The following is an 18,749-nucleotide window of genomic DNA, read 5'->3' on the forward strand; positions in this document are numbered from 1 at the left end:
TTAGGGAACCCACCTCCTCATCATGTGTTTCAGGGCTCCCGTCACCTCTTTGTTACGGAGGGTGTAGATGATGGGGTTGAGCATGGGTGTGACAACTGTGTAGAAGAGACTAAGGATGCGGTCTGTTGTGACAGAAGAGCCTGCTCGGGGCCGGATGTATGTGATACTGGCCGTTCCAAAGAAGAGGGAGACGACAAGCAAGTGGGAGGAGCAGGTAGAGAAGACCTTGCGGCGGCTCTGGGTGGAAGCCATGGCCAGGATGGCTCCCAGGATGCGGGCATAAGAAGTGACTATCAGAGAGAAGGGGATCATGATGAAGACCACAGTGGCTGTCATCACGGAGATTTCGCTCTTGTGCTTCCCAGCACTTGCCAGCCTCAGTACTGGGAGGATGTCACAGAGGAAGTGTGGAATGATGGGGCGTCTGGGGAAAGGCAGAGTGAAGATGAGGGAGGAATGAGTAGTAGCTGTGATGATGCCCATGATCCATGAGGTTCCCACCATGGCTGCACAGGCCCGTTGGTTCATTAGGGTGGAGTAGTGCAGGGGCTGACAGATGGCTGCATAACGGTCGTAGGCCATGGCTGTGAGTAGGCAGCACTCTGAGATGCCCAGAACAATGAAGAAATACATCTGGGCTGCACAGCTCCAGAAGGAAATGGTCTGTGGGCGAGAGGAGGTCAGATCAGCCAGGATTCTGGGCACAATGTCGGTGGTGTAGAGGAGCTCTACTACGGAGAGATGGCGTAGGAAGAAGTACATGGGGGAGTGCAGCCCAGGGCTGGCTTGCGTAAGAAAGATGATCAGTGAGTTGCCCAGCAAAGTTATCAGGTAGACCAGAAGCACCAACCAGAACAGTGGCCCTTGAAGGGCTCTGAGGTCGGAGAACCCCAACAGGAGGAACTCAGGTGTTGCAGTTTGGTTTTCCTCAGCCATCACTCCAGGCAGAGCACGAGCTTTGCACAGCTAAGAAAGAGAAATAACATTTCTGTAACGCAGTCAAATACTTTCCACACAGTTCCTTCTCAACTCTAAGACAGCTGGTGTCTTCCGTTTTCAGATGGGCCTGCCTTGGATCTCAGAGATTAAACTCGTATGAACTAATAATAAGGAAACAGCATGGCTGTGATTTGATCCATGCCTTTTGACTCCAAAGCCTGTATATCATCCATGTTCACTTTCTCTGTCTCACCTTCCACTTTGTGCTTGAAGTGAAGCCATTGTTGTGCCGTTTGTACTCAACACACTGAAACTGAAACTCAAATGGCCACAACAGGAACTGTCTCAAGGTAGTGTCTAATGATCATCACAACGTGCTTAGGATTGAGGATGATCTATAATAATGTGAGTATTTGTTACATGACAGCATAGACACATCATAATTAGGGATTCTGGCACCTACCCTGATTCCTTCCTTCCTTCCTTCCTTCCTTCCTTCCTTCCTTCCTTCCTTCCTCTCTCTCTCTTTCTTTTTCTTTCTTGCTTTCTCTTTTTCTTTCTTTCTTTCTTCCTTTTTCTTTCTTTCATTCTCTCTTTCTTCCTTTCTCTCTCTCTTCCTTTCTTCTTTCCTTTCTCTCTCTCTCTTTCTTTCTTCCTTCCTTCCTTCCTTCCTTTCTTTCTCCCTCCCTTCCTTCCTTTCTATTTTTAAGATTTATTTATTATGTATACAGAAGAGGGCACCAGATCTCATTACAGATGGTTGTAATGGAATTGAACTCAGGACCTCTGGAAGTGCAGTCGGTGCTCTTAACCTCTGAGCCATCTCTTCAGCCCTGATTCCTTTCTTTTTAATCTAAGTCCTTGTGATCAGCTAAACATTTTATACTGTCCTAGCACATTCTTTATGGGTTAAAATCCCACTTATCCTTCAGGCTTTAGTTTAATCCCCATGGCAGCATGTGTGTTCCTTATACTTAGAAATATTTATCCATGGCATTTCAGGATTAAAAAAGACATTTAGGGTTAAGTATTTCTATGAACAACATTAACATTTTATGTAAACATTTAGAAAGATGTTTTTTGGTGTGTTTGAATAGTAGTGGGCTGAGGCAGTTCTTTCCAGCATTGGCCTCTTCTGGCTATAGGAAAAGTCCTAATTACAGTGTGTTTGGACACATACGTAGTGGTTTATTGACATTCTAACCCCTCTTTTTACCAGACAGTCCTAAATTACTTGAAAAAATTTACTTGAAGAGATCATTTTTTTTTTAATTCATACTCTCATGAGATACATACACAGTTGGGACTTCCTACTGTTACTTCCAGTGTGAGATCCTGCAGGACATGGGGGGGTGGGAGAAGTTGTTAATGTTTCCAAGGTTCCTCATTGCTACAGTGTGCTTTGCCTAAGGCTTAATATTCATCAAATCACTGATACAACAGTATAAAACTTTCCTTTTCTCTTGCTTTTTTCTTTTTCTCTCTCTTTCTCTCTCTCTCTGTCTTTCTTTCTTTCTTTTTTTCTTCTTTCTTTCTTTCTTTCTTTCTTTGTTTCTTTGTTTCTTTCTTTGTTTCTTTCTTCCTTCCTTCCTTTCTTTTTCTTTCTTTTTGAGGCAGGGTTTCTCTGTGTTGCTTTGCAGCCCATCCTGGAACTCACTCTGTAAACCAGGCTGGGCTCCAACTCACAGAGATCCACTTGCCTCTGACTCCTGAGTACTGGGATTAAAGGTGTGTGCCACTACTGCCTGGCTCTTTTCTCCTTTTTGAAGATGAGGGAATGAAATCATAGACAGCCTCAGTAACTTTGCCCAAGCCATTTATATAGTAAGTAAGATTGGGCTCAAGTCTATGTCTTTCCAACTCTAGAATCTGTGTTCATAGCCACTAAGTTATCAAGTATCACAGAGGTAAATTTAACTAGCACAGTACTCTAAATGTGAAGTCTTCCCTAGACATATGCAAGATAGTGTAATGAATCCCAGTTTCACAGATGGGGACAGATTAAATGAATGGAAAGATGAAATGACTAATTTAAAGTTAGGTAACAAGGTAAGAAAAGGCAGAACATTGTGTCTTCAGTCTCTAGAAGCCACAGGTCCTAAGGTTTACCAGCCATTCATTCTCTATGGCCATCTCGAAATGAGTTCAGTCTAATCATTAGCTTACTTTCTAACTCAGGAAAGAGGGTTGTAGTTTGTGCCATTGCTCATGGACCTAACCTGCACTGCACTTTGTCCTTTCCCCATATAGTTTGCCTAAAGCTTACATTTAGAGATTGCTACATGATGGGAGTTCTGTGGTTTCTCAGTTGTCTATATACAAACATGAGTACCAACCTAATTGTCATTATAGAAAAGGAACTATAGCCCCTAGGTTTAAACTACCCACTTAAGATCAGATAGTGGGTAGCAGAGCCAGAATTGTGTATTTAAGCCATGTACTTTGGAAAAATGCACTTGCATGGAGCAAGTTTGAACAGAAGTAGCTAACCTCAGTGATCATAGGTCCTCCCAGTGCCCACATCCACTTAGATAATATGTAATAGATCCTCCATTTTAAAAGATTTCAAGTATTATTTTTCAATTAAAATATTTAAGAAATATTTAGCATAAAGAAATTTGTGATTTTGATCACCTGTGCTGAGTTTTTCCTTCCTTGTAAATGTCCTCAAGCCTTTGTTCTGCTGAACACTTATAGTGTTATACTTATAACTATAGTATGCACATTATTTTATCTTCTTCCAATCACTTCAATATTTCCTATAGGCATTTTACCATAAAATCATACAGTGATCCAAATGGTCCTTGAAAATAAAAAACAAAACAAAACAAGACCCCAAACAATAACAATAAAAATAGCAGTTCTTCTATTAATCTATTGATTTTCTCCAATAACACTTAATAAACTCAATGCATACTTTTGCAGCTTAAATTGTTCCATTTTGTGGGGATTATATGTGATGTAAACAGTATCTTTGGGGGTATCTCCATTTACTTTTTTAGGGTAAATTTCCAGAAATGGAAGTACTGGTTGTATACACATTTTTTTTGTGTGTGTCCTGCTGTATTATATATATATTATTATATATATAAATCTCCTTAAGATTTGCTGAAAGCAATCCCAATCTTCCTTTCTAACAAAAGCTGAGGAAGCCAGTCTGTCCTCCCTTCTATTTCCATGTTACCTTTGATACACTGTGATCACTTCTCTCAATTCTCTGAGTAAATTTTGCCTCAATATGTCATCTAAGAGGTGGATACCTGATTCTCAACCCCACCCCCACATTGTGTGTGTGTGTGTGTGTGTGTGTGTGTGTGTGTGTGTGAGAGAGAGAGAGAGAGAGAGAGAGAGAGAGAGAGAGAGAGAACATTCATCAGGCAAGTGTAGGACAGAAAAGTAGAATGCAGGCAGCTCTATCTGTAAATCCTGAGATGGAGATCATTAGGAGGACCCTAAAAAAAGATGTTGGTCATAGACATATGGAAGCTATGATTACCACCTGGCAGGCCACATGGAAATTCTCAGACCCACATGCAATACATTGTCTCATCCTACACAGCATAAAAATACACAGCATATAATCACAACACATCACATGGCATGTCTTCCCAACAACAGTGTATTTGCTTACCTTACACATCAAATGTTTGCATTGTCTGTTTGTATATACATCGGCTTTTCTCTGTTATGTGCAATTTTATCTGGAAGAAATTCCCCACTGTTTCCTATACCTTTTTGAGATTTTCTCCTCACCAAGATGTGACATCTGGATCATATATCTGTAAAGAAAACAGTTAAGACTAAAAAACCCTCTCCAGGATTCTTTCCTTCTGTGCCCAGGAACAGGTATTGGTCCCCCAAAGACAGGGTTCTAAGAGGGCCCTGCTCTACCCTTTGCCTTCTCTTTCTCTATCAGACAAAAGCCCAAGTGTATATTGCATTGTGTGTGGTCCTTACCTAGGATATGTAAAAGTGGTCACCCAGTTAGGGCAAGAGATGCTGAGCACAGGGAAGCCTACCATTTCCTTCTTCCTCCTTGAAAGTCAGCCTCTGTGGTGCCCACAACTATTTTGAGGTTGGTATAGTGACTTCATCCCCAGGGGACTTTGGAGGCCCTGAGCTATGGTAGTGTCATTGGGTGAAATAATTGTGTCTATGTTTCCAATGTTGGCTGTATCCATCCTCTTTTTCCTAAAATAAAAACTAATGGCTGTCCCTGCTTTCATCTCTCCTATTCTTTCTCCTGGATGCAATGGCCTTCTCTTTGTATTTTCTTGTTCACAGATGTCATGAGGCTTGAGAGCCTCCCTGCCTCATATGTGTGGACTCTCCCCGGGACATTTTTCCTGTGTATGAAATCTCATATCCCTGTTAAATAAAGACACTTCTGGCAGATACTCTTAGTTAATAACTGAATCTTGACTCAGTCATATTGCTGCTCATGCTCGGTTTGCTTTGGAAGTGCAAGTGTTATAGTGAGGCCATTGCCTGTGTGGTTACTTTAGGGGTTTCTATAAGAAGGACTGGGATTCTGGCAACCTGTTTCTCTCAAGTCAGTGCAGCTGTACTGAGTAGGACCTCAAACAGAGTTCGGCTTTCTCAGTATTATTATTCTGGGAAGGAGAAGTCTGGGGGTAGAATAAAGAAGACCTCTGTGTTGTCTGAAACAACCTGGACTTCCCCCTCAGCCCCTGGTGCCCTCGGGTTGACATTTCTCGGGTTGACATTTGCCATCCTCACTGTTCTCTCACTTTCTCTGTTTGTCCTTACCTCTCTACTCTTCTTGAAATCAACCAGCCCCTCCTTGCTTAATACAACTGTGAATCTTCTTTTTCTTTTCTTTTATTTAAATATTTTTAAAATTTATTCCTCTCCCATGCACTACCATCTCCTCCACAGCTCTATCCACACATGGCTTTTCTTTTTAAAATTCTTATTTTTTTGTTTATATTTGAAATTATAATTTAATTACATCTATCCATTCAATTTCCTTTGTTCAAATCCTCCTATATGCTCCTCCCTATTTTCCTTCAAATTGATGTTCTCTTATTTTTTACTAATTGTTATTACATGCCTATATAAATTTTCATTCATGAAGTCTCAACTGAAATTGTACTTATTTAGAAAGACCTTGAACACACTGTGATCACCTTAATCTCACAATGTTATTTTTGTGCATCTCCAAGAGAATGGCCGCATTTGATCTTTATTTGGGTGCCTGGTTCAGTACTTGTCTGCTACAACAGACAGAGAATGTTTTGCTTTGTTTATAGTGATTGTTTTAGGGTTAGAAGAGAATGGTACATGATAAAAGGGTAAACTCAAAGATACAAAACTTTGAACTCACCAAGATAAGATAGATAATTGGCTGTTTTCAATATGTAAACCAATTGTATAGACTGGAGAACACATAAGTAAGTTTATGAATGCACAGGAAACTGACCTTTCACAAACACAAATAGACTAAATATTGTAACAGTAATTCTTGCTCGATAACTGTTTTTTAACTGTTATATGTAATTTTACTGTGTTAAAGTTAAAACCTTCCTTTTTGATTAGATAAAAAGGGGAAATGGTGTGGGATAATGCTCGCTCTTGTACACTGTAAAGATTTGTCACTCGAACTGGTTTAATAAAGCATTGACTGGCCAGTAGCCAAGCAGGAAGTATAGGCGGGACAATCAGACTAGGAGAATTCTGGGAAGAGGAAGGGCAGATTCAGGAGTTGCCAGCCAGACACAGAGGAGGCAAGATGAGAATACCATACTGAGAAAAGGTACCAAGCCATGTGTCTAAATATAGATAAGAATTATGGGTTAATTTAAGTGTAAGAACTAGTTAGTAATAAGCCTGAGCTACTGGCTGAGCATTCATAAGTAATATTAAGCCTCCAAGTCAATTATTTGGGAAGTGTCTGCCAGGTATTTGGGAATTGCTGGAGGGACAGAAACTTCCATCTACAGGAATGCTTTGGCATAAATTGCAGATCCCTCATCTAATTCTATTCCAATTTATACTGCATGCCTTCCTTTATATCTTCTGGAGTTTTGAAAGTTAAACAATACATCTTCCAAGATTACTAATAGCTCAGACATTCTGCAGGACACAGAGGAAAGTGACTGATAAACTTTGCCATTAGGTGGACCAGTCCTTTAAATTTCCTGTTCCACTGAAAACTCTTCCAGATACTCTAGGCCTGTAGGCTGAACATAGAAGCCCCAATGTTACAGAGGAAATTTGGGTGACTGTCCAGGCAGCCAGATGTCTCTGTCATTTCTAGATTTTTGCAAGTTGCTTACAATACATTTCCTATTTACTTAGATAGTATTATATCTGTCTGGGGTCTTTGATAGAGTTGAAGACTAGATAGTTATAGTTTTCCTTAGTTTTGATAAAACTTTAGACTCACAAAAATAGGATAGATGACTGAATATTTCCTTTAATTTTGCCAAATATAAATAGACTAGATATTATAACCATAATTATTGTTTGATAACTGTTTTGCTATATATAATTTTGCCATGTGTTGTTCAAATCTTAGATGGTCTTTTAAATAAAAAACCCAGAGCCAGATATCAGGGAGAAAGCCGAAAGATCAGAGAAGCAGAGCAAGCCACAGCCTACCTCAACTTGCCAACTCCTCAGCTGATCCTATATTCTCAGACTGAAAGCCTCTGACTCTTCACCTGAAAGGGTCTCAGCTGAACTGCCTTAGTTCCTGTTTTCTCATGCCTTGTGTATGTTTCTCCATCCCACCATCACTTCTTGGGATTAAAGGTGTGTGTGCTTCTCAGTACTGAGATTAAAAGTTTGTGTCACCACTGTCTGGCTCTGTTTTCAGTGTGGCCTTGAACTCACAGAGATCCAGATGGATCTCTGTCTCCTGAGTGATAGGGTTAAAGGTATGTGCCACCACTGTCTGGCCTCTATTTCTAATCTAATGGCTGACTCTGTCCTCTGATCCTCAAGCAAGCTTTATTAGGGTACACAATATACCACCACAACTATGTTAAAGTTAAAAACTCTTTTGATTAGACAGAAAAGGGGAAGTGCTATGGGATAGTCTTTCTGTATGCTATGAATAGGTGTTGCTATTATTGGTTAATAAAGAAGCTGTTTTGGGCTATGGCAACACAGGATATAGCCAGGCAGGAAACCCAAGAAAGATACAGGGAGAAGAAAGGAAGAGTAGAAGAAATACTGAAAGCTGCTAGGGGGAGCAAGATGAAATAGAACACAGGTAAAGCCATGAGACATGTGGCAATACAGAGATTAATAGAAATGGGTTAATTTAAGATGTAATAGCTAGCTAGCAACAAGCCTGAGCCATTGACCAAACAGTTTGCAATTAATATTAAGCTTTTGAATGATTATTTTATAAGCTGCTGTGGGGTCAGGTGGGACACAGAAAAGCTTCAGGTTACATAGGTTGTTTTCAGGTTCTGACTATTATGAATAATGTTGCTATGAACATAGTTGAGCAAGTGCCCTTGTGATATAATTGAGCTTCCTTTGGGCATATTCCCAAGAGTGGTATAGTTGGGTCTTGAGGTAGATTTATTCCCAATTTTCTAAGATATCTCCAGATTGATTTCCAAAGTGGTTGCACAAGTTTGCACTACCACCAACAGTGGAGGAGTGTTCCCCTTTCTCCACATCCTCTCTAGCATAACCGAAAGCATGCTCCACATCCTCTCTAGCATAGCAGAAAGCACCATGTAAAGGTTGGTTTTTGTGGCTTTTTTTTTGCTAGCTAGGAAAATAAACTCTCTTGTGTGCTGTATATTCTATAACCATGCTGCAACAAATTGAGGAATATCTAGGCAGAAACACTAAGGTAAGAATTGACAAGATGTCTTCACAACATAATAAAAAATAATGGTTGATTTCTTTGATTTATAAAGGTAAATGCAGTGTAGATGTAGACTACATACATACTCAATTTCATCTTTTTTTCCAGGCATAGTCCCAATATACTTTGCTGATTATCTGTAATCAAGGAAATAAACTGTTTTAGGTAAGAAAATGTCACTTCACACTTATTCCTTTTATCAGACAAAGTCATTTTTGTAAACTCACTTAATTATTAAAATTTAAGCACTTTAAAAGGTTCTTCATTGTATCATCTCTTTCTAATTTAAATACCAGTTAATAAGGATGAGAAAAAATGAGTCACCATACTTCGAAAATTTTTGTCATGTCATACAAATGCTGTATATATTTTGATTTTCTGATATTGTTTAGTCATATCACTTTCCAAAAGTCTCTCCAAAAGCCACAGACACATTTGCCTACTTTGGAGTATAATACTAGAGGAATTTGTAAAAGGGAAACATAGCAATAATTGTCCCCAGAGATAGAAAAAGAAGTGCATGTCTGACTAATTAATTTTGTCAACCCTTTACTCTGGTTCCCTAGAGAGCTATTATGAATTGTAGGAATGTAGAATGTCACCTGTGATGGTAGGCTTCACATGAAGCAAAGAAAAAGACTGCTGATGGACAGATTGCTTGCTGAGAAGTTGCCTCAAATTATCTTCTTAATTAATATTGTTAGTGAAAAGACACTCACTTTGGTTATTAAGTAGTTTTTAGTAAGAAAAATATGAATTTCAGGGTTGGAATATAGCTGTTCCATAAAACAATTCCAACTGGAGAAACTATACTACAAATCAAAATGAAGAGATAATATTTTCAGTGCAGATGTGAAGAGTCTTGGGAAAGACAATGAGTTCTAGTTGAGTGAGTTTGAGAAATAGCAAAAACTTCTCAAAGTAAACCAAGAGGCATTGAAGATTTAGAGAGGACACAGTGAGAATTCAGATATAAGACTAATTATTTCACAGCTACATTTAGACAATTCACTAGCATTATGAATTCCAGGATTCCAATGAATACAGGCACCCAACTCATGGGAATGCAAGTCTGTGGTTCAGCCTTTGCAATGATAAAGATAAAATAGTACTTAATAGTTGGGACAACAGAGAGTGTTTGTGGGGCTGAAGTCATAGTATCAGGCACATAAATCACATGAGGCTGAGTTTATCTGGGTAAGCCATCTCACACATATATTGATATTATTCAAAGAACCCTGAACTTTGGATGATGGGGCATCCAAACATTTTTTTTGCTTTTCTTTGTTTCTTAAAAAATTATAAGTGTATAGTATTTGTCCAAAATAATGAATTTCACTATGTCATTTTCATGCAGCTGTATAATGTAATTTCATCACTTTTATTTCTTATTATTCTCTTTTGTCTCCTTTGGTCTCCCCTTTGTTCCTCTCCCATTTCCTAAATAGTCCTACTTTCAATTCTCAGCTAAAACAAAAAACTAGATTCTGTATAATAGAAGAAATGTGGGATTCCTGTCTTTCTGAACTGGCTCATTTCACTGAATTTGATGATATCCAGTTCTATCCATTTTCCTGAAAATGATATATTATGGCTAAATAATACTCCATCATGTATATATGCCACATTTTCTTCTTTATCTGTTGAAGGACATCTAGGTTAAATCTGTGACTTTGCAAATGTGAAGAGTCCACAGATATGCAGGTGCCTCTGTTGTGTGTTAGCTTAGGTTCCTTCAGTTGGGGACCCAGGGATTTTATAGCTGAATCACATATTAGCTCAAATTTCTGTGTTAATGTCTGTAGTAGTAGGACTAATCTACATTTTCATAAAAATATATAAGGACTCTTTCTCCTATATCCTTGTCACTATTTTCTGCTTTTCATTTTCTTGATGACAGCCTTTTTTCTTTTATGTGAAGATGAACCTGAAAGAAAGTAGATTGAACTGCTGCTGTAAGAAAACACGGGTGGTCGAGCAGGGGGAGGGACAGAGAGTGAGAGCTAGGAAAGAGATATCTTGATATACAGGTCCCATTGATGGATTGTTTCTCTCAGTGTCTGTGCTACTGGTGTTATATTTAGAAAGTAATCTCCAGTGCCAATGCATTCAAGACTACTTCCTACTTTCTCTTCTATCAGGTTCAGAGTAGCTGGATTTATGTTGAGGTCTTTGATCCACTTGGACTTAAGTTTTGTGCATGGTGACTGATATGGATCTATTTGCAGCCGTCTACACATTGACATCCAGTTATGCCAGCACCATTTGTTGAAGATGCTTTCTTTTTTCCATTGTACATTTTTGGCTTCTTTGTCAAAAATTATATGTTCATAGGTGTGCAGGTTAATGTCAGGGTCTTCAATTTGGTTCCATTGGGCCACATGTCAGTTTTTATGCCAGTACCAAGCTGTTTTTATTATGGTAGCTCTATAGTAGAGCTTGAGGTCAGGGATTGTGATGCCTCCAGAGGTTGTTTTATTGTACAGGATTCTTTTGGCTATCCTGGGTTTTTTGTTTTTCCATATGAAGTTGAGTATTATTCTTTCCAGATCTGTGAAGAATTGTGTTGGTAATTTGATGGGAATTGTGTTGAATCTGTAGATTGCTTTTGGTAAGATCGCCATTTTTACTATGTTAATCCTGCCTATCCATGAGCATGGGAGATCTTTCCATTTTCTGACATATAGAGGGAGCCATTATGGGGCTAGGGAGAAACTTGATGCTTGGGAAATTCCCAGGAATCCACAAGGATGACCCCAGCTAAGACTCCTAGAAATAGTGGAGAGGGTGACTGAACTGAACTGGCCTTCCCCTCTAATCAGATTCCTTACTACCCTTAGTGTCATCATAGAGCCTTCATCCAGTAACTGATGGAAGCAGACACAGAGATCCACAGCTAGGCACTGTGCGAAACTCCTCGAGTCCAGTTGAAGAGAGGGAGGAGCGATTGTATGAATGTGTGTGTGTGTGTGTGTGTGTGTGTGTGTGTGTGTGTGAAGATCATGATGGGAAAAATCACAGAGACATCTGATCTGAGCTAGTGGGAGCTCATGGACTCTGGACTGAAGGCTGGGGAACCTGCATGAGACCTGATTAGGCCCTCTGAATTTGGGTGACAGTTGTGTGACTTGATCTGTTTGTGGGGCCCCTGGCAGTGGGACCAGGATTTATCCCTGGTGCGTGAACTAGCTTTTTGGAGTCCATTTCCTCTGGTGCAATATTTTGCTCAGCTTTGATGCAGGGGGGAGGGGCTTTGTCCTGCCTCAACTTAATGTGCCAGACTTTCTTGACTCCCCTCTGAGGAATGGATGGGGGTGTGCAGCCGGGAGCGGGGGTAATGGGAGGAGGGGAGGGAGAACTGTGGTTAGTATGTAAAATGAAAAAAAATTTAAATAAAAAAATGTTCACTTAGAGAATATCATATCCACCTTGTTAAGACCATTGCTCCAGTAAAAATTCATAAAATGATATCTTTGTCCATTATCAAACTAAATATTTATACTTTAGGTAAATAAAATAATACTAGATGAGGGAATTCAAAAGATCAGTTACCAAACTGAACAAGTGGTTAAGCTGGAAAGATTGACTGAATCAAGCGGTTTTGAGATGGAGTAGCTCTATTATGTAGTCCTGGTTGTCCTGGAACTCACTATGTAGAGCAGGCTGGTCTCCAGCTATTAAAGATCTACCTTCCCCTGCTTCCTGAGTGCTGAGATTAAGGGCCTAAGCCACCATGCCTGGCTCCAAATCAATTTTCTAAAGTCTAGAATCTAATTTAAAAATAAGTCTAGAAACGAAAAAAGTCCAGAAACAATCTGATGAGAAAAAAGCAGCTGAATTTTATTATGAAACTATTTACTTGTGGGTTTCTTACCTCATCCCCATTCAATTATCATTGAATACATTTCTCAATAAAGTTACCTAGAGAAAGTTATACTTATTTTCACTTATTGGTTATTAACATAAGCCATTTCAGCTAAGTTTTGTGTAGTTTACCTTGAAAATGTATACATACAAGTAATATTATACAGACTGAGCAGCTTGGTTACATATGGACAGCCTTTAGGAAACCTGCTTTAATATTGCCTCCAGGGTATGCAAAAAAATCCATGAATGCTGTGAGGGCTAGACTTTTCTATCTGAGGGGTAAATACGGAAACACATTTTCTGATAGTAACTTTCTCTTTTACATCATCTTAAAAAAATCTCTTTCTGAAAATCTCTCTGTCTCCCTATAGATACATTCTTTATATACAGCCACATCTTTCTCTTTATATTCATACCTCTCTCTCCCGCACAGTCATACATCTCTATCTCTTTTCACGCAGTTATATCTCTCTCTCCAACTACATATCTCTCCTGCATAGACATACATCTCTATACATAGTTAAATCCCTTTTTAAAATAGCTCCACGTCTCTCTTCTATACACCTATCTTCTCTCTACTCTACTATATTCCTTCACATATTGCTACATCATTAATTCACTCTTCACTCATTCATTCTCTCATTCATTCACTCTCCTCTACACATATATTTCTGCCCTACATACACATCTCTGACTCCACATCAGAAACTCTTGGCAAATTTGAGTTACATTTTCAGGGTCACAAAGCATTTCCTTGAGTAAACAATAAGAGAGAGCCATTCTGATACACTTAAGGAATCACATGGTTTCTCTCAGGCTAGGGAGACCATGCTGACTGGGCATGATGAATAAAATGAGTATATAGCTCTGAATGGTTAGTGTTTCCAGACAGAGAGTGACATTGAAATTCAGGACTTAAATAATAAACAATTATTTGGCTGGACCTTGAGGCTAGGAGTACGTGCAAAAAGTCAATTGCTGTGGCGAGTTTATGTCTTAACGTCATCAGCCTGACTTTGGTTCAACAAACAGACACTTGGGAACTTGCCCTTGTGCAGTTAGTTTCCAGGAGCAACTGGTCTATTTTGGATTTGTTCTGAGGTCTTAGCTCATTATGTGAATAGTTGTCTTTGTAACTGAGAATACAGTTATTTTTCTGTGTCAGTCAGAATATAAAAATATCTTAATATTATTTCTATTCATCAAAATTATACAGCTTAAGCAGAAATCATCTTCCCGACAATCCACAGCAATATGTGTGCACAAAGATGGAATATTTTCATGAGATAAACACACAAGCAATGGGAAAATATCCATAGCTGTTTTTTTTGGAAGAAATCTAATGGTACATAAGAAAAACTACAGAAGAAACAACCAGTCATTTACAGTCACTGATCCCATGGTCCTTACTAAGTGGGGCTTCCCATCAGAGAGTTACTTGTCTGGTGGGTCAACTTTTTGAATATTAGTTGTCACTTGATGTATACTACCATGGCCCCTGGCAGTCACACACACACACACACACACACACACACACACACACACACACACCTATAACAACCTTTCATAGGAAAAGTACATATCATTATATATAGCCCCACATCTTTCAAAGTCCACAAAAAGTCAATACTTTAGAAAAAAGACTAAACCATAGAAATATTGGAAAACAACTTAAGATATTATGAGTATGCCAGGAATTTTGAGAACTATCTGGGGCATAGAACAAATATTAGCTTTTACTGCCAGAGAAATCCGTACATCAGGAAACAGAGGCTCTTTCCAAGGAAGCTTTAAGTTCAGTATTAGCAAACCAACCTAAGTATGCTTTGTGGCCAGGGTTTGGGAGCCATAGTAATTCTTTTTCAAAAGATTTATTTATTTATTTTATGTTTATGAGTGGTCTATCTGCATGTATGAATTTGCACTAGAAGAGGGGATCTGTCCCACTATAGATGGTTGTGAGCCACTGTGTGCTTTTAACTGCTAAGCCATCTCTCTAGCTCCCAGTAATTCTTATAGCAACTTATGGAATTTGAGTAAAAAAGCATCAAGTACCATACATTATAATAATAAAGGGTGGAATAAACAACAAAGAAATAATATCAATGCATTGAATTGCACAGGGCAATATTTAATGTGACTAGACCTTTGGAGATACAGTGAGAAATAGACACACAGCATGGATAGGAGACATTGCCTCATGGAAGATATCATTTTATTCAGTGCTTATATGGTGGGAAAATGATTTTTCAGTTACTTGTTGCTCAAAGGATAAATTATTTGAAAATAAAATTTAAAATACCATTCCCATTTTGGTGACATCAAATAAGTCACACTCAGAAAATTTTAAGGGGCATCTAAATTTTAAAATGATAACTGTGTCAAGTAAAGCTGAAATGGAAAAGATTATAAAACATTCAGCTAAGTTGAATACAGCAGTGTATGAGGAAATAAAATAATGTGAATACACATTGCATATAATTTTTTTGAACTGAAGCAGTAAATTTCTTTACCTTTAAATTTTATTTGACACACATTTTTTTGACCAAGTTCTTAAAGGATTCTTTCACCTGCTTGTTTCTAAGGGAGTAAATAAAAGGATTCAGCATTGGAGCGACAGAGGTGTTGAGCACTGCTATCCCCTTAGTCAAAGCTACTCCTTCCTTCGCTGAAGTTTTGACATACATGAAGATGCAGCTTCCATAGGAAATGGAGACAACAATCATGTGTGAGGAGCAGGTAGAGAAGGCCTTTTTCCTTTGCTCAGCAGAAGGGAGTCTGAGAATTGTCTTAAGGATGAATAGATAGGAGAGAATCACCAACGTTAAGGTTACCATGAGAGTGAACACTGCCAGGAAGAATGCCAAGAGTTCCAGGAAGGCTGTGTCTGTGCAGGAGATGAGCAGCATGGGAGAGGAGTCACAGGAAAAATGGTCAATGATGTTGGAGTCACAGAAGTCCAGTTGAAGCCCCATAATCACAGGTGGAAAGATGATGAGAAATCCAGCGAGCCAAGAGCTAATTATAAGCTGGATGCAGACCCTGCTGTTCATTATTCTGGTGTAATGCAAGGGCTTACAGATAGCCACGTAGCGATCATAGGACATAGCAGCCAGAAGGAAAAATTCAGTTGAACCCAGGAGTATGAAGAAGAACACTTGGGCCATGCAGGAATTATAGGAGATGGTCTTATCCCCTGTCACAATGCTCACAAGGAACCGAGGAATACAAACTGTTGTAAATGAGATTTCTAGGAAAGAGAAATTTCGAAGGAAGAAATACATGGGTGTCTTGAGGTGTGAATCTACCAGAGTGAGGGTAATAATGGTCAGATTTCCAGTAATGCTCAAAATATAAGTGAGAAATAAAAATATAAAAACCAATATGTTTAGCTTTGGGTCATTTGTTAATCCCAAAAGAATAAACTCCTTCACAGATGTTCGATTTTTCATTTCTTCCTGTATTCTGCCAGGTCTGTAATTATGAAATCAATTAGAGAGTCAGGATAAGTTTGAATTGTATTTGTTGTGATATGTGTTTGTTTCATCACATCATTGAAGATTTGTAACAATATACAACCTGAAACATTAAATCATCTACCAAATTACACTGAGTTTTAAAAGTGAATATTAATTACCACAAAACTAGTCAATGTCTGATGATTGCCTCGAGTCTAGAGCTATTTAGTGTTGAAGAATCATTTGATAGATCTAGCAAGCACATTGACAGATGAAAAAAATGCCACTACAGGTCTTTTGTTGTAGTATATGAGCAGATATATCTGAAAACTAGATAAAAATACTTAAAAATGAAAAATATTAATTTATTCTCAAAACTGTCTCAACAAAGGAATGTATTACTTTTGTGAATGAAACATTACACATGTTATTTTTCAATTTTAGAAAATATTTAAAACTGTTCTTGACTGTCCGAAGAATTAATAATTTAGCCAATGAGTCAGGACCATCAAAACCAATATTTATATAATACTAAAGAAATAAATTCTTTTTTTTTTTAAGCTGAGGATCGAACCCAGGGCCTTGTGCTTGCTAGGCAAGCACTTTACCACTGAGGTAAATCCCCAACCCGTTTTCAGAAAATTTCAAAGTTTAAAAACCTTTTAAATAATATTTTTTCACTTTACAGATGAGATTCTAAGAGCAAGATAAAGAACCAAGGGCACAGAATAATTAGAAAATGGAAAAAGAATAAGTGAACTATGGTACAGAACATAGACTTAAAATCATATAGTGCCATGTGGTCACAGCTGAAGACTCAAACCCAAATACTCAGTGCATTTTTGTTTTTGTTAACCGACTGCCAGTTGCTTTTGGATAATTGCTCACACTTCTCTCTTATGTCTATTGTGATTTTCATACATAACAAGCTTACACAGCATGTAGCTGAAATTTGGAAAGATAATTGGGTTATACACAGTAACGAGCATACTATGGGGATGAATATAAGGAAAATCTGTAAAGTAGAAGAGATCTGGTAGGTGATATGATCCTGGGTGTCGGTAGAAACTGCTAAAAGCTAAACCCACTGAAGCAATGAGTTCTACAATTTGTGGTCAAAGAAAGTTGAGAAATCCTTGGGTCCCAGTGACCAGCAAAAAGCTGAAAAAGTATTTTTTAAAAAATTAAGTAAAAGTGTCTCTGGCTGCAACTTACTATTGAGTAGTAAATCTAAAGGCTGTGGAGACACAACAGTGGAGCTCACAAGCAACAGGGATTCAGAACCAGAAGTCATAGTATCTTGGGTTGTAGCTAAGACTCTCAAGAAGATAGATGGAGAGAGAAGAATGGGGAAGGAGGGGGATAGAGAAGAGAGAAGGGGAAGAAGGGAACAAAAGAAAAGAAAGAAAAAATGGGAAGAAAGTAGGCATGTCGTCAAGTTGTTTGAAGCAATACTTACAGCTAAGAGGCCATAAAGCTGTGTGTATATGTTTTTTGCTCTCTAGGTGAAGCTCTTAGCTGGTAAAAGAGGAAGAGACAGAAAGTGTGAGTGAGAATCAAGAATCAACATCTGTGGAAGATGGAGAGCTACATGACCTATGAGTGGAAATGGTTGAGACAGAACATGACTTTTAATTCCCAGTTATAGGCCTAACAGCAAATGCCTGTTTTCTAAAATTCCAAGAAAGAACAAAGTCCTTACCATGGGAACTATGAAAACAGACAAATTCCATTCTCCACTTTGGCTTCTGGTAACTCTTGGGAAAGAAAGATGGGTTGCAATTTAAAATGTTTGCTTTTTATACTACTGTTAGAAAATGGTTTTTCTAAGTATTCTTTCCAGAAGAAGCATATTCCATTTTATGTTTTTACTCTCTTAAAACAGACACAAGGGATTCTTCCAGCAAAGCAGAGTTAAAATGTCTCTGGAGAGAGATGGTGTTGATGAGTGTGCCCTAAAGCTAAGCTGAGTAATTAGGTGAATTGCAGAAATGAGCTTTTGAAGTATCCACTGTTGGAGAAATGTAGACTGCAAATAGCAGAGGAGAAACAACATCAAATGGTTTTGTGTTTTCTAGTCAACATTTTAATACAAAGAATTGCAAAGGTAACACAATCCTGTTTTGTGTAAACATGTAATGAAGCAAAAATAGCAAGAGGAAATATCCCCTGGGACAATAGAATATTCCATGTAATTATTTTATTTGATAATAAAAACATACTGGATAATTTAGGTAAGATATAGTCAATAGATAGGCATATCATCAAGATACAATAAAAACAGACAATAATTTTACAACTCACAAAATTAGTATTAAAAATATTTTCTTGCTGATTATCTAAATCATGTTAGAAAAAAAAGTTTACTTTTTTCTATTATAGTCCTCTGATTTTTTCTCTGTTAGACAATTTGGGGTCTGCTTTATTGCTGTGAGGCACTAAAGTTTTAAATGCAATATGCTTGTTATGGATGCTGAATTTGAAACCTTTTTTGTCCAGAAAATTCAGTAGAAGCTGTGGTTAAATACTTTCCTTCATTAAATGTGTTCATAAAATAAAATGAGCTAAGCCACCATACTTCTCTCTGTGGAGTCAGCTGCTACTAGTGCACATAAATGCAAGTACAATGTAGA

At 38.2% G+C, this 18,749-nt stretch overlaps 2 protein-coding genes across 2 annotated transcripts; both read right to left on the minus strand.

The window, feature by feature from the left end:
- Positions 1 to 936, minus strand: LOC118570844 (olfactory receptor 10P1-like). Its single transcript, XM_036169494.1, has one exon. It carries the CDS (start codon positions 934 to 936, stop codon positions 1 to 3), a length of 936 nt encoding a protein of 311 aa, XP_036025387.1.
- A 14,243-nt stretch (positions 937 to 15,179) lies between these two features.
- Positions 15,180 to 18,381, minus strand: LOC118571043 (olfactory receptor 6C76-like). The gene is made up of 2 exons (XM_036169927.1): positions 18,339 to 18,381; positions 15,180 to 16,112 (listed from the first exon to the last, which is right to left on the minus strand). The coding sequence occupies exons 1-2, from the start codon at positions 18,379 to 18,381 to the stop codon at positions 15,181 to 15,183; spliced, it is 975 nt and encodes a 324-aa protein (XP_036025820.1). The 3' UTR covers position 15,180.
- Positions 18,382 to 18,749: the final 368 nt, after the last annotated feature.

This window comes from Onychomys torridus, chromosome 20, assembly GCF_903995425.1.
Source record: "Onychomys torridus chromosome 20, mOncTor1.1, whole genome shotgun sequence".
NCBI classification, from domain to species: domain Eukaryota; kingdom Metazoa; phylum Chordata; class Mammalia; order Rodentia; family Cricetidae; genus Onychomys; species Onychomys torridus.